The sequence below is a fragment of the Ictidomys tridecemlineatus genome, chromosome 10 (assembly GCF_052094955.1).
Source record: "Ictidomys tridecemlineatus isolate mIctTri1 chromosome 10, mIctTri1.hap1, whole genome shotgun sequence".
Taxonomy (NCBI): Eukaryota; Metazoa; Chordata; class Mammalia; order Rodentia; family Sciuridae; genus Ictidomys; species Ictidomys tridecemlineatus.
Genome location: NC_135486.1, coordinates 87319856 through 87345652, shown reverse-complemented (window position 1 = coordinate 87345652; position 25797 = coordinate 87319856). Strand labels below are relative to the sequence as shown.

Here is a 25797-nt window from a genome sequence, read left to right as displayed (position 1 = left end):
CTCCACCATGTCTATAATGTCTATAAGAAGGGGCTGGAGATGTAGCTCTAGCATAGAGCACCTGCTTGGCATGCACAAGGCCCCAGTTCAATCCCCACCACAGAAGGAAGGAAGGAAGAATAAAAGGAGGGAGGAAGGGAGGGAGGGAACAAAGAAAGAGAGAGAATATTCCCTAAATGTAGTCCACTGTAAATTACAATGTTTTCTAGAGCTGGCATGAGCTTAAGAGGGAAAAACTCCAGTTTTTGAAAAAAAAAATACAACAGAGGAAAATCCACATTACAACACTGCTGACTTGCACCTAATTTAAAAATGAACAGAAACTCTCTACTAGACAATGCTTACAGTTCCTCCTGCCTTGTTTGGCTCCAGTTTTGCATCAGTGATCAAGGTGAGCGAAGGGCTCAGATTCACTAGGGTGGTGGGATGGGTGGAAGCTGATGGGATGGTAGAAGCAAAAGGAGATGCCACAACTGCAGGTAAGTGACGCTGCGTTTATCTGACAAAGCAACATTTAGAAATGGGAGAAACATTTTGCAAGCTCACTGTGGTATTCTCCAATGAGTTACCTGGGAACTTATGGATAGTGGACAGAGTATTTATTACCTGAGAAGCAAGTTGAAAAGCTAGGGAGGAAGACTCCACTTTCTTCTCTCCCAACAAAGTCACAGTCAGGGCAAAACTGGGGCAAGTAATTTTCCTTCTCAGTGATTCCTGGTTTTGTGTAAAGCAGGTAATAATAACAACAACAAAAACAACAACAAACTACCCACAAGATTCATTTTGTGTGACAGAATGTAAGCTCTGTATAAGAAAATTAAACACAAAAAAACCTGCATAATGGTAATATCTGCTACATATGCAGTGCTTTGTAATACAAACTCTTTAATAAAAATACCTCATTTTAACCTCATGAGAGCCTGTGAGTTGGGGAGAAGGAAATAGTCTTTAAGGTGTGATGGAGCCAGGGCCAAGCTCATGGTCATTGTCATGACAGCACACACCACCTTGGAAAATTTATTTGGAGCTACAACCATCAAAATCATCTTGATTTCATTATATTTCTAATTCTGTTCCTTTGGGCTCAGGGTGTTCTGAATCAAGAGGGCTCTGGGCTTCCTGGGAGCCCTCCATACACGGGCTGTGTTCTTAGCCAGCCCAAGTCGGGCTGGCTCCACAGACAGGGTGGCCACCATTTGCACCACCATACACCTATACTGCACAACCAACCCTCTGCTATGCCAGCAGTCTACCAACAGGGGGCCCAGCTGGACAACTTCTGGTTTAGTCTAAAATGGGTGATTCTTCAGGGAGAATATGAGGAGATATTCCCTGCCTTTGACAACAGAATGAGAAATGGTCACTGACACTGTTCTGATTCAAAGTCAACATAAGACTTACCCATGGCTGTTCCCGCTGAAATCTGATGCCAGATGGTGTTGTGCTAGGCAGGTAATTAGACAGACACCCAGAAAAATTAAAATGTGAATATCTTCTGAACTAAAATAATCAAATTATTAAGTGTAATTTCAAAAAACCTTGCAAGCTCACACTGAGACTTCTTCTACAACTACAATCTAAATACTAATGCACTGAGAAAGGGAAGGTACACACACACACACACACACACACACACACACACACAAAAGCACAGAAGTACCTCTAAGGTCGGTGTCACAGTCGGTTTTAGGGAGGCTGTAAATTCCTCCCAGCTACTATGCCATTCAAACACAGTCACAGCAAAACGCTAACTACAGAGCATCTGGTCTGGCAGGGCTCTACACTGCACAAACACATTGTCATCTGCATGAGGAACCACAGAGGTGAGAAGAAAACAGGCTCTCACTTTTGAAGGTGGCTGAATTTTAATCTCCTGGGAATCAGATGCAGAGTCGGACTTGGTGCCTCCAGAATTAGGCTTCTCCTTTTTCCTCTTCTGTTTCTTCTTTTTCTTTTTGGCTCCCAAATCCCCTGCAGGACTTCTGTAAGAAACACCAGAAGAGTAAAACAAACCAAAGAAAGAAGTCATTATATAAAATCAAGTTGCATAAAATTAGTCACTTAGAAAAACACACAGGACACACACTAGAAAATAACTGTTAGGGTGTAAGTGGGATGTGAAAGGTAGTCAAATTAAGATGTCAATGCAGAAAAATATTAGTCCATGATATCATCCTTTAGGTGCTTAGAAGTCACCTAAAGCAGGAAAGCTGTAGATATAAACCACATTTTATAACTAAAATCAAATAGCTTTCATGGTTATCACTGCACTGTTAATCTACTTCTTACTCAGTCTCTTAAGGGAGAGATACATGTGAAAAATTCCATTATAAACATCTCTTGGGGACAACAAAACACCAATCTTTTTTTTCCCCCTCCTGCAGTGCTAGGAATCAAATCTCAGACCTTGCACATGATAGATCCAGAGCTATAACCCTAGCCCACCAAACTACTCATCTTACAGCAACAGAAATGAAAGAAACTTTTTCTTTAGGTGAGTACATTTATCCTGATAAAGATTTTTACTAGAAGGGGTAACAAAAAACTCAACTGACAAAAACATTAACTGGTGAAACACTTCCAATAAGAACCCTTGTCATCTTATGTGTTGTCTTCTAAAAGAGCAAATAGAAAAAAAGACACAAGGAGATTTAAATTTTCTATTTATTTGGACTTCTTACTCAGCCACCAAATACCTGAAACATAATTAAAATTTAGCATCAGCAATTATTATTACATTATTGCCCACCCCAAGTAGGGAAAGTTGAAAACTTATTTCTGAGCTATTATTGTAAATCGATCTACTTTATCTATCCCTGCTTATTTCTTTCTGAATTTTTATTTAACTATCATATATATTCATCATATAAGACTCAAATGTTATTAATATGTATTAGCCATCTTATAATAGTCAAAGGCAATCAACAGTGTTTCTGGTATGCGTGTTTCAAAAATTGTCTTACTTCTCTAAGCATGTTCCTTGTTTTTACTATGAATAATTTTTTTAAATTTTTAAATTTTATTTATTTATTTTTTTATGTAGTGTTGAGGATCAAACCCAGTGCCTCAGGGTGCTAGGCAAGCACCCTACCACCGAGCCATGACCCCAGCCTCTCACTATGAATAATTTTTAAATAAAAATTCAATCTTTTTTTGCAGAGGAGATACTAGGGTTTGAACCCAGGAGCACTCAACCACTGACCCACATCCCTAGAACTATTTTGTATTTTTAGAGACAGGGACTCAGTTGCTTAGTTCCTCGCCATTGCTGAGGCTGACTTTGAACCAGCAATCCTCCTGATTCAACCTCCTAAGCTACTGGGCAAAAATTTAATCTTAAACATTAAAAAAAATTTTTTTTTAAGTTGTAGGTGAACACAATGCCTTTATTTTATTTTTATGTGGTGCTGAGGATTGAACCCAGTGCCTCACACATGGTAGGTAAGCACTCTACCACTGAGCTTCAATCATAGCCCCAAACATAACATTTTGAAACATGCATTCTCCTGCTTCCACTTTGCAAGTATCTTGGAGTTCTTTCCACATCAGGACACCCTTAGCTACCTCATTTCCCTTCAGCAGCTGGCACACTCCACTGTGGAGATAGAACACATTTTATTGAGCCATTCCTAGGTTAAAAAGGCTGAAAAAGAAAAAAATTCAGGTACTTAACATTTTTCTGCATTCAAGCTGGTATGTCCGAAGGTGGAAAGGCTAGGTGAAAGCGATTTCGGTTTTATTGTACAATTCAGACTCTTTCCTAAATAGTGTACTAAATAAAGTATACCCTAGCAACAGGAAATCAAACGGCGACCATCCACCTGCGCCAGCCCTGCACTAGTGTCACTCCTTCTCGCTGCAAAGGGGGGACTTACTAGAGTGGAAAACATCTCACAGATCTCACTGCACACTTAATATGTTTTTTTAGTCAGGAGTGTGGTCATACATCTTCTTATATATTTATTGGCCATTTACATTGTTTCATAAAGTTGTTTGGTTATATCCCCTTTTTATTAGTTGTCTTTTAAAAATGATTTGTAGGCATTCTTTAAAGTATCAATAGCACCTACATTAAGTATCTACTTTGGGCACTTAATCTCATTTAAACCCCACCACAGTCCTAGGAGAGCAATATGACTTTATGCTTGGATCACATCACCTAGTTTGGGTCTGTTATTTAGATCACAAATATTTTACTCATTTGTTTTTTAGCTTTAAGCCTTATTTATGGTATCTTTTAAAAATTTTCTATGTAATCTAATATTGAAAATTTTTCCCCTTGTGGCTTCTTGGTTTTTAAATCTTGTTTACAAAGGTGTTTCTCATTCCAAATAGTGTAAATATCCTTATCTGCCTTTTTTATACTATTATTTTAATTATTTTTGAGAAAAAGTTAACTTTCCAACCCATTTGGAATAAAATGTGCCTGCTATATACCACGTCCCTGCTTTCCAAAAGTATATTATAAATATAAGAAAATCCCATTAAAGACAGCCATGGTGGTGCACACTTGTAATCCTAGCAACTCGAGGGGCTGAGGCAGGAGGATCATGAGTTCAAAGCTAGCCTCAGCAACTTAATGAGGCCCCAAGCAACTCAGCAAGACTCTGTCTCTAACTAAAATATAAAAAGGGGCTGGGGATGTGGCTCAGTGTTTAAGCGTCCCTGGGTTCAATCCACAGGCCAAGGGCCTATGAGGAGTGCTAATGCCTTCCCCCTGGGCCAAAGCATTTCAGAGCCATTATGCTCTCTCTTGACCTCTCGGGTTTCCCTGCCAAGTCTTGCAGCCTTAAATCAAAATGGGCACTGACTGATGGCATCTCCTTCAGCCAAGACACCTGGGTAATAACACACACACATGCACCTGCCCACCCCCAGGAAGCATGAGAAAGAAGCAGAACTGTGAGGTGGTTTTTACCACTTCATAACCAGGAGGACCCCAACTGACAGAGTGATAGCCTTAGTGCCCAATATCTAGGTTATAAAGGGACTCCCTTCCCACCAGTTATTTATGTGTTAAAGTAGTAAATTTTTAAATCTAAAATGGGTAATTCATTCCTCCGTAAAATCAAAATATGAAATGTATGTTCAATAGTGAGAGAAACTGTTTAAGGCACAAGTGTATAAGCTATAGATTCATATTTCCCTGTTCCTAATCCAAAATTAGAAAGCAGTGCTCATTTTTGAAGATACATTAAGACCTTGTCAAGTGGTGCCCTAGTGGTCTAAAAATAGTACTGCATTCTCACCCCAAAATGAGCATTTACTTTCATCAGTAGAATTAAATCTGTACTATCATGATGTTTATATTTAAAATCATCTGGTGACTAAGGATGCCCATAAATATCTGACTAGCAATCGGGCTTAAACAAACATATCACAGCCAGGTAGTGGAGCTAGAAGTCGGCTATGGATACATACAACTTTGTATAGTCTCTGATTTGAGACCAAGAATATTTTAGGCTTTCCTTCATGTTCCCAAGGTTACCACCTTATAAATGATGAATTTGCTATCCTGTTATTGCGTGACTTATGCAGTCACATGTATGTTACATAAGAAATCTATTTCACACCTGCATACCTTAGGTCTCTAATGCCTAACACAGGTCAATAGTAGTAACAAATAAATGCCTGTTGAATGAATAACTGAATGAATGAATGATTCTGACTCTTGAGTTGGGTTAATCATACATTGCCAGGCAGTGAAACACCACAGAAAGCACCACAATTTCCCATACTGTGATGGCAGAGCCTTTGCAACCTACTCTAAAGTATTTACTAAACATTACTATGAGCTGGACCCCGGGTTGCGTGCACAGAGAGGCGGACATCATTAAAGACATTCCTGGGCTTCACAATCCAGGGAATTATCCCTCTTCTGCCCTCACCCATTATTTAATTGTTGCTGGTTAAAGCTTTCCTAGAAACCACTAGAAGCCCAGGACCATGCAGCTTTTCTTATAATACACCCAGTTTAAAATAGCTCCAAATTCCTGAATAACTTTCTGAGAGAGGAATACAGAATGAGAGGTTGTGACTGGTTCAAATGCTTTGAAACAGATGCCTATCCAATTGGATCAAAATGCCTCCTTCAATGATCCAGAAAGAAGTCTCTGTCCTAGGTGGATTCATTTTTTTCTAAAGCAGATAAATTAAACTCATGGAAGCTGGAGTGAATACAGAGATATTTCACCAAAAATTCTTTAAATAAGATACATCATCTACTCTATCATTTTTAGAACATTTGTATAATAAAATCTTCCATTAATTACACTTTGGGAGTTAATTACCATACTCACCAAAATTCCCTCACCAAAACTGTATTGCTAAAATTATACTTTTTAAATTTTGGTATAATGGGGCAACTGTACTCATTTTTTGTTAACTAGTTCAAAAGGGATTCCTTGCCCTTCTCTTTCTCATCTGAACATTAAAATCAATTGGCAGGTAGCTGCAAAAATGGACACTAAATGAGTCATCTCTCCTCTAACCTCCCAGACACATGCTCCAAACATTCCAGCCCTTGAATAAGGAAGAGCTACTGTTCCATTTCTCAGAAGTCTTAAGGAAACCAGAATTGGGAATAAGAGATGACAGGGATACCATGTCACATTACTAGGATAACTGTAATAAAAAAGGTAATGGGCTGGGTATGGTGGTGCATACCTCTAATTCCAGCAGTTCAGGAGGCTGGGGCAGGAGGAAGATCACAAGTTTGATACCAGCCTCAGCAACTTAGCAAGGCCCTAAGCAACTTAGCAAGACCCTGTCTCAATATAGAAAATAAAAAAGGGCTGAGGATGTGGCTCAGTGATTAGGCACGCCTGAGCTTAATCCCCAGTGCAATCAATCAATCAATAAAAAGATAATAAAAAGTTTTGGTGAGGATAAAGAGAAACTGGAACCCTTGTACACTGCTAGTGGGAATGTAAAAAGGTGAAGCTACTTTGGCAAGCAATCTTTGTTTGTGGGTCCTGAGAATATTAAATACAGATTCCTAATACAACCAAGTAATTACACTACCAGGTATTCCCAAAGAGAAAGTAAAAATGTACCCATTTAGTAAATTTGTATATGAACATTCATAATGGCCTTCTTTTTTTCATTGTATTTTAGTACATTATAGTTACACAATAGGGAGGTTTATTTTGATGTATTCATAAATGCATATAACATAGTTTTCTCCATTGCAATCCCCAGTATTTCTTCTTTCCCTCCCTCTTCCTTCCCACTGATCCTCTTCCTCTATTCTATTGGTCCCTCCTCCCTCTCCCTTGGTGCCCTCACTTCTACTCTGAACTATTTTAATGAGATCCTCCTTTTTTAATTCCCTTTTTCTCTCTAGCTTCTGCATGAGAGAAAACATCTGTCCCTTAACTTTCTGAGTCTGTCTTATTTCACTTAGCATGATGTTCTGCACTTCCATCCATTTACCAGTAAGTAACATAACTTCATCCTTCTTTATGGCTAAGTAGAACTCCATTGTGTATATATACCACACTTCTTTATCCATTCACTTATTGATGGGCACCTAGTCTGGTTCTATAACTTGGATATTGTGGACTGTGCTGGTATGCATTGGTATGCATGTATCACATAGTGGCCTTATTCTTAATGGCTCCTCCACCAAATGTTCATAGCCAGAAGAATGCATAAGGAAATGTGGTATATCTATGCAATGGAATATTATTTAGCAATTAAAAACGAATGTTTATACATATTATAACAAGGTGAATCTTGAAAACACAGTAAGTGAATGATGCCAGTTAGGTAAAAGGCCATGTATTATTGGATTTACAGAAAACATCCAAACAGGCATATCCATAGAAACACGGAAGGTCGATTTGTGGTTGCCAGGAGCCGGGGAGCTGGAGGGATAGTGGGTTGATGGCTAAGGATGTGAATTTCTTTCTGGAATGATGGAAATGTTATAAATTGATTGTGGTGATGGTTGCACAACTCTGTAAATATTCTAAAAGCTACTGAATTATATACTTTAAATGGATAAACTCTATGGTATGTGTATTTCAATGAAACTGTTTTTAAAAATTAACAAGTGATCTGGGTGTGGTGGTACACACCTGTAATCCCAGAACTTGGAAGCCTGAGGCAGGAAGATTGCAAGTTCAAAGCCAGCCTCAACAACATAGTGAGACCCTATTTTTTTAAAAGGGCTGGGGATGTGGCTCAGTGGTTAAGTGCCCCTGGGTTCAATCTCCGGTACCAAAAATAAATTTTAAAAAAAAAATTTAAATAAAATTTAACAAGTGAAACTCTTCCCTGGATACGGCAGGATGGTGGTGAGGCATGAGCAGTTGCAGAGCTGGCTACAGCCACCTGGTTGGGGTCTGTTCCCTACTAGAATCCAGGTCTCTGAAGAGAGAGATGCATAACAAAGACATCAAAATGCCTGGGTGGGAAAGAGGTTGAGCAGGCTTCTGAAAAATAAAGGAAAACTCTTGCTTAGGAGATGATTCTTCTTTGAAATCATATTAAGAGTCTGATTCAGACTTCAGTGCTTGAGGCCAATTACAGAGTCAAAGAAATTCAGCTGCAGAAATCATGCCACTCTTTTAAGTCTCTTGAGCTTCAAGAAGAGAAGTTCCAATTACTTGTTCCCCCAACATTCATATGAAAGATCCATAAAGAAAAGTTCTCAATTTTGCTGCCTCAAAAAGTACAGACACTTCAGCATGTCTAGAAGAATCTCTGGGAATATTCAAACCTCAAGTGAAAACCAATACACTCCCCCTCAGCTGTGAAAACATCAAATATTTAATAAGACACACCAGAAAATTTTCAAGAAATATCCATGGAATCTACGGACAGGACTTAAAGCAAGAGCCAATGAAACAGAGCCATGGAAACATTTCACATTTGGTCCAGGAGAATTCCAAAAAATCTATTTTCCTTTCTCTCTGGGTTCACAGCTGGACAATTCCCAGCTCCCTGGCAGTCAGGTATGGTCACCAAGTTCTAGTCACTGAAAAGTGAGCAGAACTGGTGTTTGCTGCTTCCTGTTGGCATGGAAACCCTGAGGTAGACTTTGCCATGCTCTTCCTTTCCTTTGTACTAACTAGGTGCAGATGTAGAAGATACTAAAAGGATGGCAGAGGCACACAATGAAGGACATGTAGTCTCTGAATGACCAAATAAGCATCATTACCTGAACACATGCTCAAGACCATTACATGGACAAGAAGGAAATATCCACTGCATTGAGCAATCACATATTAGGGTGTGTTGTAGTTTAAATTTGGAATGTCCCCTAAAACTCAAGTATAATTCCCAATGCAGAAGTGTTCAGAGGTGGGATCTTAGGAAAGTGATTCGATCCTAGGGCTCTATCCTCTTCAAAGGATTAATCTACAAAATGAGTCACAGCTGGAAAGAAACAGAAACTCTTGGAGGTGGGAGCTAACTAAAGGAGTAGGCCCTTAGGGTCATGCCTTTGGAGACTATATCTAATCCCCAGTCCCTTCCTCTTCCTCTCTCTCTTTCCTTCCCAGCCACCAGGGGGAGGTAAGCAGGGTGTTGATCCACTACACCATTCCACCTTGATGGTGTGTCTAACCTTGGGCCCAAAGCAATGAAGCCAGACAACCCTGGATTGAAACCATCAAGAAAATAAATCTTTCCTTCTTTTTTTAAAATATTTTTTTAGTTGTAGATGGACACAATACCTCTATTTTATTTGTTCATTTCTATATGGTGTCAGGGATCGAACCCAGTGCCTCATGCATGACAGGCAAGCACTCCACCACTGAGCTACAACCCCAGCCCCTTTTTCCTTCTTTTGGTTGTTTTTCTCAGGCATTTTGTCACAGTGACCAAAAGCTGACTTAACACAGGTCTACAACAGCTCAACCAATCATAACTAATACATTAACTTTAAGAGTCACATGAAATATGCTCAATTTAAACAGAATATGAATTCCAAAGATGAGAAGCAATATTAGACTTTACAGGATAAATGATCACTCAGCTCTTCCCCACTCACTGGGCAAAAGAGGAAACATCAGTGGTTTGATACAAATATTCTCCCTCTTGATTTCCAATTACCTGCATAGAAAATGGTAAGATTGGCCAGGTACAGTGGTGTATACCTGTAATTCCAGCAGCTCAGGAGGCTGAGGCAGAAGGATAGCAAGTTTAAGGCCAGCCTCAGCAATTTAGCAAGGCCCTAAACAACTTACAAGACACTGTCTAAAAATAAACAATAAAAAGGGCTGGGATATAACTAGTGGTAAAGCACCCCTGAGTTTAATCCCCAGTACCAAATAAGCAAAACTGAAAACAACAGCAAAAAGAAAAATGGTGAGATTAGGGCTAAAGATATAACTTAGTGATACAGCATTTGCCTACTATGTGTGAAACCCTGAGTTCAATCTCTAGTATTGGAAAAAAAAGAAAGAAAGAAAAAAAGAAAATGGTGGGATTACAGATGAGTAATCTTCTATTTTAATGTATTTTCTGATCTGTCCTTAAGAATCACAATGGTTTTACAACTACAACATTTTTAAGAAATAAAATAATATATACCCATCAGAGACTGGAACTAGAAAAAAAGATCACTGAACTATAACAGACATGCCAGTAACAGCTCAATATATAGGAACCAGGTATATAATAAAGATTCCATCAAAAGCAGTAGTGCAAACATGAATCTTTCAATCAGAAGCATTAGAGAAATTGAATTCCCATCAGAGAAAAATGAAAATAATTGCTACTTTCCCACAATATTCAAAAGCAAATTCCAAATAAGTTAAAGACCCAAACTTGGAAAATGAAAACTAAGTTTTGCCCACTTAGTTCACAATTGTCCAAGACCTAGAACAGTGTCTGGCACATAGTACTGAAGTAAATATCTCAAGTAATGTGCTGAAGGAAGAACTGAAAGAACTAAGTAATCACTTTTTAATTTCAGAAAAGGAAAAAATTTCTTAAATGAGGACCTAGAAGTACCAACTGTAGGATAAATATGATAATTTTTGTCTACATCAAAATGAAACAAGTCATGGCAAAGTAATTATAAACAAAAATTCAAAACAACTCAATGAGACAAGTTATTTATAAAACACGACAAAGTTCTAATAGCTAAAAAATATAAGAAGCTATTTCCCCCTCCATGCTTGATCTCTAGTTTAGCAGCAAAATAATATCCTGTCCAAGACCACAGGCATTAGCTAGGATGGGTTTGAATCTGGCTCCCTTATTTCCCAGCTGTGTTACTTTAAGCGTATTATTTAACTCTCAGTGTTTCCGTTTCCACAGGGGTAAGAGGATAAAGTTTCCAAAAAATAGTATGGAAAAAAAAATGTAAGGATAAAATGAGTTAACACATACAAATCATTCTGCATATATGTTAGCTATTACGATCCTCCTACTTTAATTTTCTTCATCTTACATATTACTAGCTAAAGCTATTTTTTGTCTCCTTCTAACTGGAACATAAGATCCATAAAAACAGGGTTTTTCATTGTGTTCCTAGCATCCAACATATTAAAGCTTCTCAATAAATATTTGCTGGATGAATGAGAAATCAACCAAAAAAATCAATATGAAAATGACTGAGAGAGGAATGGGATGAGGATATGAATAAGCACTTCACAATAAAGGATGCCCTAACGGCCAACAAACTTTTAAAAAGATGGCATTTTATCCACTGACTTTACAAGCCTGTAGTGTAATAATAGAATAATGTGAGGAAAGGAAATACTTATATACTCCAGGTAAATGTAAACTGAAGCAACCAATTACCATCATCATTATCATCAACATTATCAACCACCACCATAATCCACCTGCTACCACCACCATCACAGCCATTATCTCAATCACCACTGCCTCCAGCACCATTACCTCCATCACCACCAGGAACATCACCATAACTGTCCCAGCAGCTAACAATTCAGAGCACTTACTACATGGCAGGCAATATAAGCATGATAGATACTGACCTTGTGCACTGTCAACTGGGCAACTTTTGAGATAAGCTCCCATTTTTTAAAAATTTTATTTTTTTAGTTGTAGTTGGGCATAATACCTTTATTTATTTATTTTTATGTGGTGCTGAGGATTGAACCTATGCTAGGTGAGTGCTCTACCGCTGAGCCACAACCCCAGCCCCTACTCCCATTTTTTAGAAAAGCAACTGTAATTGCTTATACAGAGATTAAGTAACCCACTAAAAGTCACATAGCTATAATGTCAGGGTTAGGACTCAAATCCACCCAATATGGCTCTCAAATCCATGTAATTACGTAATGTAATGCTTATTTATACATTTTTACTGGTTAACCATCCTTTTAGGTATTTCTTGGCAATTTTTAAATCTTCTTTGTGCACTGCCTACTCAAAATCTTTAAATATTTTTTCATTAATCTTCATTGTCTTCTATCAAATCACGATAGATCTTTAGTACCATATGCATGTGCACAACTCTGGTGCCCTGGTCAGGACATCACTTCCCTAGAAGGAAGGGGATTACACTAGAGAGAAAACACAAGGGCTAGGCATGGGTGGTGCACACCTGTAATCCTAGCAACTGATGCAGCTGAGGTGGGAGTTAAAGTTTGGGGCCAGCCTGGGCAACTTAGAGCCTGTCTCAAAATAAAAAAGGCCTGGAGATGTTGCTCAGTGGTAGAGCACCCCTGGGTTTAATCCCCAGTACACAAGAAAAAAAGAGAGAGAGAGAGAGGAAAAAAAGCATGAGGAGATTTTGGTTTAGTTTATTAAAAACAGTGAAGGTCACCCCAAGATGCCCTGCATTGCCCTGCTGATGAAAGATAATTCATATTCACAGCTGGGGAAGACAGCTAAGGATGACCCAAATTATCAGTTGTACTTGCCACAAATCTGTCTCCATCTTGCATCACATCGTCACGAGATTATCACAAAACCATCCAATTCAATAGTGGATTTTAACTGCAATGCAGGTGCTTGAAGAAGTCATGTGATTTTTGTTTTGTCAGTGGCTCATCTGTGGAATTCCACTATTGATTTCTTCATTTTTTCCCCCAAGTGTAACCACAATCCAAAGCAGAAAGCCAACCTTCCAGCTGTCATTGGGGGCTGCGAGCTCTCCAAAGCAAAATAGCAAGCCCAGGATTCAAGCCTGGCTGGAATAGGATCTAGTAGCCGCCAGTCTACATTGTTAACCAATCTCTTTTCATAGATACTGGGTTGCTTCCAATTGCAGGTTCATTTAAACTCTTACCAAGTTCTAAACATGGGAAAGTATGGCCTATCTCATTAGCCTTCTCCTACATTAATCCCACTATTATCAATCCATTTTAGTGCCTACTTCACATAAAAACCCATTTCATTTTTTTAATTTTTTGTTTAGTTTTTTATGCAGTGCTATGGATCAAACCCAGTGCCCCACACATGCTAGGCAAGCTCTCCACCACTGAGCCACAGCCACAGCCCTAAAAACCATTTCTGATAAGAGATAATGTTTAATAATGTAATTGTATTCAACACACATTGGCCAGAAACTATTCTAGTATGAAGTTTAGTTTGCGAAGTGACAACGTTCTTTGAAAATAGTGCAATATCCCTCTAAAATCTGAAACAAGACAGGGATGCCCTCTATCACCACTTCTATTCAATATAGTTCTCGAAACACTGGCCAGAGCAATTAGACAGACTAAAGAAATTAAAGGCATAAAAATAGGAAAAGAAGAACTTAAATTATCACTATTTGCAGATGACATGATTCTATACTTAGAAGACCCAAAAGGGTCTACAAAGAAACTACTAGAACTAATAAATGAATTCAGCAAAGTGGCAGAATATAAAATCAACACGCATAAATCAAAGGCATTTCTGTATATCAGCGACAAAACTTCTGAAACGGAAATGAGGAAAAACACTCCATTCACAATATCCTCCAAAAAAATAAAATACTTGGGAATCAACCTAACAAAAGAGGTGAAAGATTTATACAATGAAAACTACAGAACCCTAAAAAGAGAAGTAGAAGAAGATCTTAGAAGATGGAAAAATATACCCTGTTCATGGATAGGCAGAACTAACATTATCAAAATGGCGATACTACCAAAAGTTCTCTATAGGTTTAATGCAATGCCAATCAAAATCCCAATGGCATTTCTTGTAGAAATAGATAAAGCAATCATGAAATTCATATGGAAAAATAAAAGACCCAGAATAGCAAAAGCAATTTTAAGCAGGAAGTGTGAATCAGGCGGTATAGCGATACCAGATTTCAAACTATATTACAGAGCAATAGTGACAAAAACAGCATGGTACTGGTACCAAAACAGGCGAGTGGACCAATGGTATAGAATAGAGGACACAGAGACTAATCCACAAAGTTACAACTATCTTATATTTGATAAAGGGGCTAAAAGCATGCAATGGAGGAAGGATAGCATCTTCAACAAATGGTGTTGGGAAAACTGGAAATCCATATGCAAAAAAATGAAACTGAATCCCTTCCTCTCGCCATGCACAAAAGTTAACTCTAAATGGATCAAGGAGCTTGATATCAAAACAGAGACTCTGCGTCTGATAGAAGAAAAAGTTGGCTCCAATCTACATATTGTGGGGTCGGGCTCCAAATTCCTTAATAGGACACCCATAGCACAAGAGTTAATAACAAGAATCAACAAATGGGACTTACTTAAACTAAAAAGTTTTTTCTCAGCAAGAGAAACAATAAGAGAGGTAAATAGGGAGCCTACATCCTGGGAACAAATTTTTACTCCTCACACTTCAGATAGAGCCCTAATATCCAGAGTATACAAAGAACTCAAAAAATTAGACAATAAGATAACAAATAACCCAATCAACAAATGGGCCAAGGATCTGAACAGACACTTCTCAGAGGAGGACATACAATCAATCAACAAGTACATGAAAAAATGCTCACCATCTCTAGCAGTCAGAGAAATGCAAATCAAAACCACCCTAAGATACCATCTCACTCCAGTAAGATTGGCAGCCACTATAAAGTCAAACAACAACAAGTGCTGGCGAGGATGTGGAGAAAAGGGTACTCTTGTACATTGCTGGTGGGACTGCAAATTGGTGCGGCCAATTTGGAAAGCAGTTTGGAGATTCCTGGGAAAGCTGGGAATGGAACCACCATTTGACCCTGCTATTGCCCTTCTCGGACTATTCCCTGAAGACCTTAAAAGAGCATGCTACAGGGACACTGCCATATCGATGTTCATAGCAGCACAATTCACAATAGCTAGCCTGTGGAACCAACCCAGATGCCCTTCAATAGATGAATGGATAAAAAAAATGTGGCATCTATACACAATGGAGTACTATGCAGCAATAAAAAATGACAAAATCATAGAATTTGCAGGGAAATGGATGGCACTAGAGCAGATTATGCTTAGTGAAGCTAGTCAATCCCTAAAAAACAAATACCAAATGTCTTCTTTGATATAATGAGAGCAACTATGAACAGAGCAAGGAGGAAGAGCAGGAAGAAAAGACTAACATTTAACAGAATCATGAGATGGGAGGGAAAGGGAGAGAAAAGGGAAATTGCATGGAAATAAAGGGAGACTCTCATTGCTATACAAAATTACATATAAGAGGTTGTGAGGGGAATGGGAGAATAAACAAGGAGAGTAATGAATTACAGTAGATGGGGTAGAGAGAGAAGATGGGAGGGGAGGGGGGATAGTAGGGGATAGGAAAGGTAGCAGAATACAACAATTACTAATTGGGCATTATGTAAAATTGTGGATGTGTAACCGACGTGATTCTGCAATCTGCATTTGGGGTAAAATTGGGAGTTCATAACCCACTTCAATCTAATGTATGAAATATGATATGTCAAGAGCTTTGTAATGTTGTGAACAACCAATAAAAAAAAATTAAAATTAAAATTAAAAAAAAAAATGTTTATGTCAGTTTCATAGAACAATGAGATAACAATATATTAATGTAATATTTTATATTTAATTATTATTAATTTAGGTTTTAAAATTTACACTAAAATTTCACCAAAATTTCAATAATGTACTTTGCAAATGATGCTGTTAAAGTTGCGCATGAAATAAAGTATAAAATTTGGGACTGTCAAAAAAAAAAAAAAGAAAATAGTGCAATATTAGAATAGAAGAAGAAATGTTTTTTAAGATCAATACATGTAACTTAAAGACTAAGAACATTAGCTGTTCAACAATAGCAAAACTCTTCCTAAAAATGAAATGAACATAACAAGTAGAAAAATCAAATTTAAAAAAGGCTTGAGAAACTTGGCAGAATACATCCTTTATGATAGTCCAAATCAGTAAAAAGTTACCCACTTTTAATAGCTTTCTTCACCCAGGCTCACAAGTGTTTTTTTTCTGATAGAATAGCTGATATCTACTAGCATCTGGCTTTTCTCAATTCTGGTTCTTTCTCAGCTTACTAAAATTAGATAAGTTAAAAAAAAAAATCCTTTATGGCTGAGATTCATTTCAACATTGTACTACCTTTGTTATATTTAATAATATTAATGTGTATTAGCAAAGTTAAAATTTTGATGTGCTTTTTAAATTAGATTGCTATTTCTAAATCCCCTTGCCTACAAAATTTTTTTACTTCCTTTTTTGTATGTCCCAAAGCTAATCAAGGAGCAAGGATATTTATCTATTTATTTTCATACTGGGAATTGAATTCAGAGTTGCTTTACTAATGAGCTATAATCCTAGTCCTTTCTCTTTTTTTAATTTTAAGTTGCAGACGCTGGCCTTGAACTGTGAATAAACAGGTAGACACCGGTCCTTGCTTTGCAGACACATTTGAAGATGTGTCTTAATTCAGCTCAGGCTGCTATTAGAAAATACCAATGACAGAGTAGCTTAAAAAACAGACATTTGTTTCTCATATTACTGGAAGCTAGAAGTTCAAGATCAGGGTGTCAGTACTGATGGATTCTAGTGACAAATCTTTTTCTGGTGGAGAGACAAGAGCTCTGTTCTCTACATCTCTAAACCCATCATGAGGGCTCCACCTTCAAGACTTAATACCATCACACTGGAGATTTAGGCTTCAACATATAAATCTGAAAAAACACACAATTTTGGTCCACAGCCATGTGCCCACCATATCCTACTCTGAAAACAACTGCTGGACCACTTTATCAATCAACTTTCCATCACTATAACAAAATATTTGAAATAACTAACTTATAAAGAAAAAAGGAAAAGGTTTATTTTGGCTAACACTAAGGGAGATTTCAATCCTTAACTGGCTCAGTTGCTTTGGTGAGGCAGCATATCATGGCAGGAGTGCGTGGTGGAGCAAAACTGCCTACACAACAAGCCAAAGGAGCAAAGGCACTGAGGAGAGGAGACAGGGCTGAGCGGGAGGGAGGAAGGGAGCCAGAGGCTAGAGATAAATAAACCTTGGGTCTCTAATTCTAACAGACTATCTGTTCCCTATTTTGAAATCACCTATTATATGTTTAAATAAAATTTCCTTTTTCTTGAGCTAATGTGTAGATGTTCCACACACATTCAGCAACAGCTTATGTGTGTTACTCACTTATCAGCCATGCAGCCCCCAACAAGCCACTTATCTCAAGAAGCCATGTCTTCCTTGGCAGTAAAACAAGGGTCTGCCTGAGCAGATGACTGGGGAGACAGGGTGGGGGACACAAGTGGGAAGGTGCCATGGAAAGGACACATTCATTAAGGGCTCCAGACCTCTGACAGGGGTCATCATCTTTGGCTTCATGAAAGAAAGGACATTTGGGTTGACCTCGAATTTGAAGTAGAGACAGATGAAGAGGACATGAGGGAAATCACATATGATGGCCTACAGAGGGGCGTGGATGGACAAATTCCCTTGGTGAGCAATGATGTCTGGCACTGAATTTGAAGTTGATTTTGGCCCCATGCTATAATCACAACCCTCCCCCATTACCCACAATACCTTCAGTAAAAGATGTAAATAACAGTCCATTAGTGAGGACCTAGGGGTAAAGTGAAAGCCAGACAACTGCATTGCACCCGAGGTCAAATGCTGAAGAACAGTTAAAGGATCCAAAACCATTAGAAGTCTAGTGATGGGGGAAGTTGGAGTCAGGCTGGACATGCTTGAAGACCATGAAAACTTAAATCCCAAGAAGCCCCCCAAAATATGCACTAGCTTGGGTCATTTTGTTTAACTAAAGGAACAATGATCCTAGAAGGTAAAAGAGCATGGAGGGCTGGGGATGTGGCTCAAGCGGTAGCCCGCTCGCCTGGCATGCGTGCGGCCCAGGTTCGATCCTCAGCACCGCATACAAACAAAGATGTTGTGTCTGCCGAAAACTAAAAAATAAATATTAAAATTCTCTCTCTTTCTCCCTCTCTTCTCTCACTCTCTCTTTAAAAAAAAAAAAAAGAGCATGGAAACCTCTTGGTTACAGGATAGGGATAAAACATAAGAAGCTTCTAGACAACAAGGCAAACAAACAAAAAGAATAAGGTTACCTAAATAAGAAAGAAGCAGGTTGGCAGAGAAAACAATCTATGTACCACTAAACACCAGAAAATAGAAAAATAATGTGTGTGGAGTTTAAAAGAAATATCATTGTTACGATGGTACTGTAGTTCAGCGGTCAAGCACTTGTCTTAACTACTTCAAGGCCCTAGGTTCCATCTTCAGCAGTGCAAAATAGGGTCAAAGGAAAGAGGGAGGGAAGGAAGAAAAAAAGGATGGATGGATGGAGAACAATTATTATAGAATTACATGCACGTCCAATCTATGGTTTTTATGTGCAGGAAACAGAACCTTTACACATGTAAGAACTAGCCACATCCAACATAAGAAAAAAAAATTAAGCTGGATGTGTTGGTGCATGCCTAGGATCCCAATGATTTTGGAGGATGTGGCAGGAGGATGGTAAGTTTGAGGCCAGCCTGGGCAATTTAGAGAGACCCTGTCTCAAAAAAAAAAAAAAAAAAAAATGAAGAGCTGGGGATGTAATTCAGTGTTTGCCTGGTTCATGTGAAACCCTGCCTTCAATCTCCAATACTGCAAAAAGGAAGAAAACAAGAAAAAGCAAAAACAATTAAATTGGAAAGCAAATAAAGGAAAGAATGTGTTTTATAAGGAAGAGTGGTAAGTGATAACAACAGGAAAACTGTCAGAAAAGTCCAAAAAGATTTTAGCACAGATGTGAAATTTTTTTTTTTTTTTTTTTTTTAAAGAAATGCAATCTTTTTTTTTTTTTTTTTTAAAGAGAGAGAGAGAGAGAGAATTTTTAATATTTATTTTTTAGTTCTCGGCGGACACAACATCTTTGTTGGTATGTGGTGCCGAGGATCGAACCTGGGCCGCACGCATGCCAGGCGAGTGCGCTACCGCTTGAGCCACATCCCCAGCCCACAGATGTGAAATTAACAAAATAGTTAAAGAGAACATTTTTAGGGACACAAGAATAGATATTAAAGAAGTCACATGGAACTAAAATTCCAGGTTATTTCAATAAAACCTAGGAAATGAAAGCAAAACCTCCTACACATTTGTGTCTTGTAAGATTATATAGCGTTTTAGAATATGGCTAATTTTTGACACTGATAGGGAAATATGGATTAAATACATGCTTATTCAAAATGTTAAAGATAAGCCCCAGAATTTTAAAAAAAAAAAAGGAAGGATGAAAATTTAACATTTCCTGCAAAAGACAATAAAAAAATATTTTTAGTGTAATGGAAAATTCACAGGCAGGATATGATATAAGCTGTCTAATATGATAGCCACCAGTCACACAAGGGTGTTTAAATTTAAATTAATTTCAAATAAACTGTTCCTCAGTCACACCATCTTAAGTGGTTAACAGCCCCAGGTGGTTAATGACTACCAAACTGGATATTTCTGTTATTCCAGAAAGTTCTAGCAGACAACAGTAATAGTGAAAAATACAAGGTAATGAAGGAACATATGGAAGTATGATTTTATTCATGTTAATCACATACACCCACTTGTGAGTTAATTAAACCGTTAAACTGGCATTTCTAGGAATTTCTAGGAAAACCAAGGACTTTCATTCACTGTATACTTTATTGTTTGAATTTTTTAATAAGCATATTTTTACTCTTATTACAAGTAAAAGTGTTTAACATATTTTTAAGTGGAATAACAACCTGTCTCCTTTCTTGAACTTGGAACAGAACTTTAGTTCTGTTAAAATAAATTGATTTTAACTAGTATAGATTTATAGTATATCCTGGTGCTAATTAACAAAGCTGGCAAGGTACTTGTCCTATACTTAGATATTTTCTGTATTTTAGCCACCATGGGGGCAGGGAAGAGAGTCTGTTCTGAGCCAAAGGATGATATCACTATCTCAGACACAAGTTTAAACTGATATTTGATCATTTAAAACTATTTCTTGAACTGAGGAGGTCCCGTGGGCAAGGGCTTTTAATACATCTTTCCATTTCGATTCTTGCAGCTGATAACAGAACAAATTTCAGAAAGGGTAATTTTGAGTTATGTTATAAATTTCCCAAGAAAAGAAAACTCTATTGAGAGTTATGTTTCTGGACATTCCCACTGAATCCATGTAACTAAGGGGAAGTTTCCATAGTCAGTCTCAACAATAAATTAAGTTAGATATGCTGCCCAGAGTAATTTCAGGTTTTTGGGGGGATGGTAAAAGAGAGGTCATACTCTGTGTAATAAGAATTACAAAGCTTTCATCTTTGTCATGTACCAGATCTTTAATTTTTCTGAGAAAAAAAAATATCATTAAAAATGTCTTAACTCTCACCGGGTATGGTGGTACATGCCTGTAATCCCAGCAGCTTGGAAGGCTGAAGCAAGAGGATCAAGAGTTCAAAGTCAGCCTTAGCAATTTAGTGAGGCCCTAAGTAACTCAGGGAGACCTGTCTCTAAATAATATATAAAAAGGGGTTGGGGATGTCATTCAGTGATTAAGTACCCCTGGGTTCAATCCCTGGTACCAAAAAAAAAGAATCTTAACTCTCACATACTAAAATTATATCACATTATCACATCTACCTCAGGGACTTAGTCACTTATCTGCCAACACATACACATGTTTATTTTTATTCCCTACATAAATATTGTTGGTATTTCCCCACAGACTATACTAAGAGAGAAACTCTGAATGGAAAAAAAAAAAAAGAAAAACATCAATTTGTGTAGAATATATACATTCTGAAAGTTAATGTTGGCAACCGGTTTTGTTATCAACTTAAACATCAATTTTATTTGGAGACCAACTATATGACTGTATTTCAACCCTAGACATGACTTGCTTGTGGGGTGGAGATTTCGACCCCTATCAGATGTTGTTCACAAATGGAGAGAATACACATGGATGTGGCTAGAAGATAGCAAGTTTTAGCCAATGCTCCAACAATTTACCCAGTCCTCAACCGTTTCCCAAATTCCTTCAGAAAAAAAATAACAGAAGACATAAACACATCAAGAACAAGCACAGGGTTAAAATATTAAAGATTATTGATTATCTACCTAATCTCAAACCCAAATGTAAACGTTCCTATGAAATTCATCCTACAGGTAACCTCTTCCAGACAACTTTAGCAGTTATTTTCAGTCACTTGAACCTATTTCTAATAATTCATATAGGAAGGTGGACTGAAGCTAATTTTGATCTATGTAGAAAGTTTTTGTAAGGAAATAACAGTATAAACAAGACTACCTTAGAACTTTTAATGTGCTTGAAATTTTTCAGGCTCCCTCAAGTTCTTCACTAATACCTACTTATTTTTATCCAATTGTAAATTACACCTTCAAACCAGTAATAGAATCTTTCTAGGTAATCATCTATTAGCCTATTTCTTTTTTTTTTTTGTAAGAGAGAGAATTTTTTTTTAATATTTATTTTTTAGTTTTCAGCAGACACAACATCTTTGTTTGTATGTGGTGCTGAGGATTGAACCCGGGACGCACACATTCCAGGCGAGCGCGCTACGGCTTGAGCCACATCCCCAGCCCCTATTAGCCTATTTCTAATTTGCTGCATATTGTTCAAAAATATTACTATATTTCTCCGAATACAGTCTCACTAACTGAAACTGATAATCTCTCCTCTTTCCCATTTTTTTGGGAATTCATGAAATTTTCATAGAATATGCTACATCTATACTTGAATGAACCAAAAAGTTAAAAGCGAGCAAATTTTCCACGAAAATAAGACATAAAGGTAATAAGATTCAAGAATTTTATAATATTTATGCTATTGCTTTTTAATGAAACACAAAATATCTCATATTTCATTCATGTAGTTTCATCATTATCCATAAAATGAAATACTCTTTTTAGTCCATAAAATCCTATGAAAATAAAAGCATACACAGTAGTATTTAGATTTTAATGCAAAATAATAATCTCACTGGGTATTTTTCTTTTATCTGAGGCTATAGTTTCAACTCAATGTGTTAAAATAACTAGCAAATACATTACCCTGAATGATGGGGATGAATTAAATCTTTCAGGCCACAAGGAAACTACTGTAAATTACCACTCTGTGCACTGACCACCACCAATTGGCCTCAGAGTGACAATCTGTCTTTTAAAGGTGAAGCATTAACCTACTCATTCCTCTAAAGACTCATTGTTTGTTGCTTATTTAAAGTGGTAGAGAATGAAGAGGCTAAGTATAGAAAAGAGGACTCTGAAATTTTAACATTTACAAACTTGAACTACTTAAAAAAAAAAAAAAAAACAGAAAAGTCTAGGTTTCTACCGAGCAGTATCATCAATGCAGGAGCCAAATCAAACACAATCACTCCCCAAATCTGGCACATACTGTCTAAATTCAAATCCAAAAAAGCAATCCAACAAGAGCAGCCACTTGGAGTTTTACAAATCTTCTTACATGTTAAAAGACTAAAATAAATCCATTATATTAATCTTTTTGCACTAGAAGTTATTATCACATTACCTGCTTTTGGTTAAAACATTTCAGTCCATGGGGCATCTCTAGATTTTGATTAACCATGCTAACACCTAATTAACATGTTGATACAAAACTGGAAATCTCTGAAGAGGGCTCCAAGATGCCTTTGGGTGTTATTCTGGGAACTTCACACAGCCTACCAGCAAGGTATCCGGGAACAGTCCCAGACCAATGGGCACACAGATGAGTAATTCTCTGTACCATGAACATTCTGCACTGTGTAAGTGATGAAACCCTAATAAAATTCCTAACCCAGAATATCAAACAAAGAAGAATATACAGAAATTATGGCGGGAGGGACAGTATTCAAGTTCTCCCCAGGAAGATAAGAGGAGCTGAACTTATGCGAGTAATCCATCAGCTTACATCTGGAACCATTTCTGGAAACAGAGCTATTGTTTCAGAAACATATTTTATTCAGCTATCTATCACAGGCAAATTTCTATCACTGCATAAAGAGAATACAGGCTCAGATTTCTGTACAATTTCCTTTCCTCTCTTTAAAAATTTTTCTAGACTTGAATGATAACATTCAGTACTTGCAGCTGCCACTGAAGTGTTCGCTGTTTAAAAAAAAAAAAGCAGCTTGCCAATGGAAGATACATGTAGTCAGCTTTTCTTTTTCTTAATCTGTCATTTAATATTTTCTAACGCACTAAAGGTCAATAAGGGTTCCTTTCTTAAATAAATCTTACAGTAGACTTTAAATAGAATGCAAATACACTTTCAATCATCAATCATTTAAAGAATATCTCCATGAACTGAATAAATAAGCCATCTGTGACTCAAGCCTCCCTAATCGTGTTTTTAGGCTGACCCACTTATACAGTCACCACGGTTCACACAAAATCTCAGTTCTAAGGGGACAGCAATAACTGCTCTGTGCGGGCGCATAATTTGAATCCAACAGGGTAAACGGATGATACAAACATCTATTTAAAAAAAAAAAAAAAAGAACACGCGTCTTTAAAAGAATTTCCATACCACCCTTAACCAGAAGCAATCTTTTCTCCAACACAAGCGCAAATCAAGTCAGAAGGTGGAAAGGAAGGCAAGCGCAAAGGGTGAAGAAACACGATCAAGTATTAAAACACTTGGTGCATTTGACTTTGGAGAGCAAACACTGGGTTTGCAAGCAGGATGCGGTCAGGTCTATGGGAGCTCGGTACAGGGGGTCAGCCCTGCTCTATACAAAGCTCTGCGGATTCGCTGGAAGGTGGCAAAACTGAGTGTCCCCAGGAGCCGGCCCAGCCGGGACCCCTTCGGCGCCCCCTGCCCGGCGGCGGAGGCAGAACTTTGCGCAGTTCGCCGCTAGCAGCCCAGAAACCGCCAGAGGCACACCTCGGTTCCACTCCCCACATGGGCTTCGCGGCTAAATACTTCACTGGGGCTGGTGGTGGTTGGGGGAGGGGGAGGGGTGAAAAGACTCAAGGAAGGTTGGCAAGAAACAGGGAGGACCACTTCCATCCCACGCGCCGCGGACGGTCAAGAACGCCGCGGCCACAAAGGGAAGGGCGTCGCGCTTCTCCTCGGTTCCCACCGAAAGTCACTCGCTGGCAAGGGCAGCGAGCAGCCTCCACCGGGCCAAAGCCAGCAGCGGGGATGGGCGAGGCCAGCCGGCGGGGACGCGCGGCAGGTGACAACCGCGTCGCCATCCCTGGCCCGGGGTCCCCGCTTCCCCGCCCACCCCGGGCCTCCTCTCTCCTGCGAGCCCAGCAACCTGGACTTCACAATAGTCTCGAGCCTGGGCGAAATTACCGCGGAGCTGAGCCACTGAGGGGCCCCACACCCCGGGGAAACAAGCCCGAACGGCGACCCGAGGCGCGTGAGGTTTCCGCCCAGTCGTTCCCGGTGGCGCCCGCGCGCCGCCTCCTACCCTTTGGCGTGCTCAGTCTCTTCCTCATTGTCCCCGTCTATCCCGCACGTGTCCTGGTCGTCCAGCTCCAGGCTCTGCTGGCTGGCCGCAGACTCGCTGTCCTCCGCCATCGCGGCGGCGCGGACTGAGGAGGCGGCGCTCGGAGCGGCGGGCGCGGCACGGCGGGGCGGGCGCGGCGGCAGCTCCCTCTAGTGCCGCCCGCCGTCCTGCTCCGAGTCCGGAGTCAGGCTCTGCGCCCGCCCCGCCCACCCCGCCGGGCCCGCCCTGCCTCCCCGCCTGACCCCGCCCTCCTTCACCGCCCACAGCTCAGCATCGCCACTCCCACCTCGACCCGCCAGAGCGCGCGGGTTTTCCCCGGCCCCGCCGCGCGGGAGTTTGGGGGAGGGTTGATGGAGCTGGGGGACTCCCAGCCCGAGGCTGTGAGGAGCGGGCTGGCTCTGCACCGCAGAGCCTGAGCCTCTCCTCTGACCTAGCCTCGATTCTCTCGGCCACAACGTGTAGACTGTGCTGTGCACCCACATTTTGGGAACACAAGCCACTCGATTTTACATCTCCGCCTGTTTCGGAGCGCTTCGGCTTTGGCAGTGAATTTTGCAAAGGAGTAGGCATGCCTAGGCCAGTGACTTCCAGAAGCTCTTCCCGCCCTGTCGCACGCATTTGCTTTTAAAAACGTCCATTTCATGTACCTATATCTGTCTATTGTAAAACCAAAGTCAAAGTCATACCAGACTGCCTTCAACTTCCCACCTCCCTGTTCCAACCATTCTCACAACCATAAAACTCGAAAAAAATCTGGAGCTGTCCCATTTGGGCTGAATACAGTCGTTTGAGACCAGAACAAATATCTTGAGGGAAATGGGGACACAGTTTCAGGTAAGCTACTCTGCCATTCCCCGAAGTGAAGGTCATGACCTAGATTGCCTAAGAAAAGGCAGGTGAAGTTCAGATTCCATTTGTGGTCGTCCTGTACACAGCAGTCCTTTCCTTTGCTTTCCTGAGATAGATA

At 39.2% G+C, this 25797-nt stretch overlaps 1 protein-coding gene across 5 annotated transcripts in view; it reads right to left on the bottom strand.

Moving 5' to 3' along the window:
- Positions 1 to 24989, bottom strand: part of Nmt2 (N-myristoyltransferase 2) — a 47765-nt gene extending 22776 nt beyond the window's left edge. The window contains exons 1-4 of one of the 5 annotated variants that reach the window (XM_021730227.3): positions 24792 to 24989; positions 1847 to 1982; positions 1402 to 1444; positions 346 to 437 (exon numbers count right to left, since the gene is read on the bottom strand). In XM_021730227.3, the coding sequence (XP_021585902.1) occupies positions 346 to 437; positions 1402 to 1444; positions 1847 to 1982; positions 24792 to 24901 (381 nt within the window). In that variant the 5' untranslated portion in view covers positions 24902 to 24989. Of the gene's footprint in view, positions 1 to 345; positions 438 to 606; positions 715 to 1401; positions 1445 to 1846; positions 1983 to 24791 lie in introns of all 5 variants that reach the window. The other 4 variants (XM_040278684.2, XM_040278685.2, XM_005330863.4 and 1 more) reach the window with 4 other exon arrangements.
- Positions 24990 to 25797: the final 808 nt, after the last annotated feature.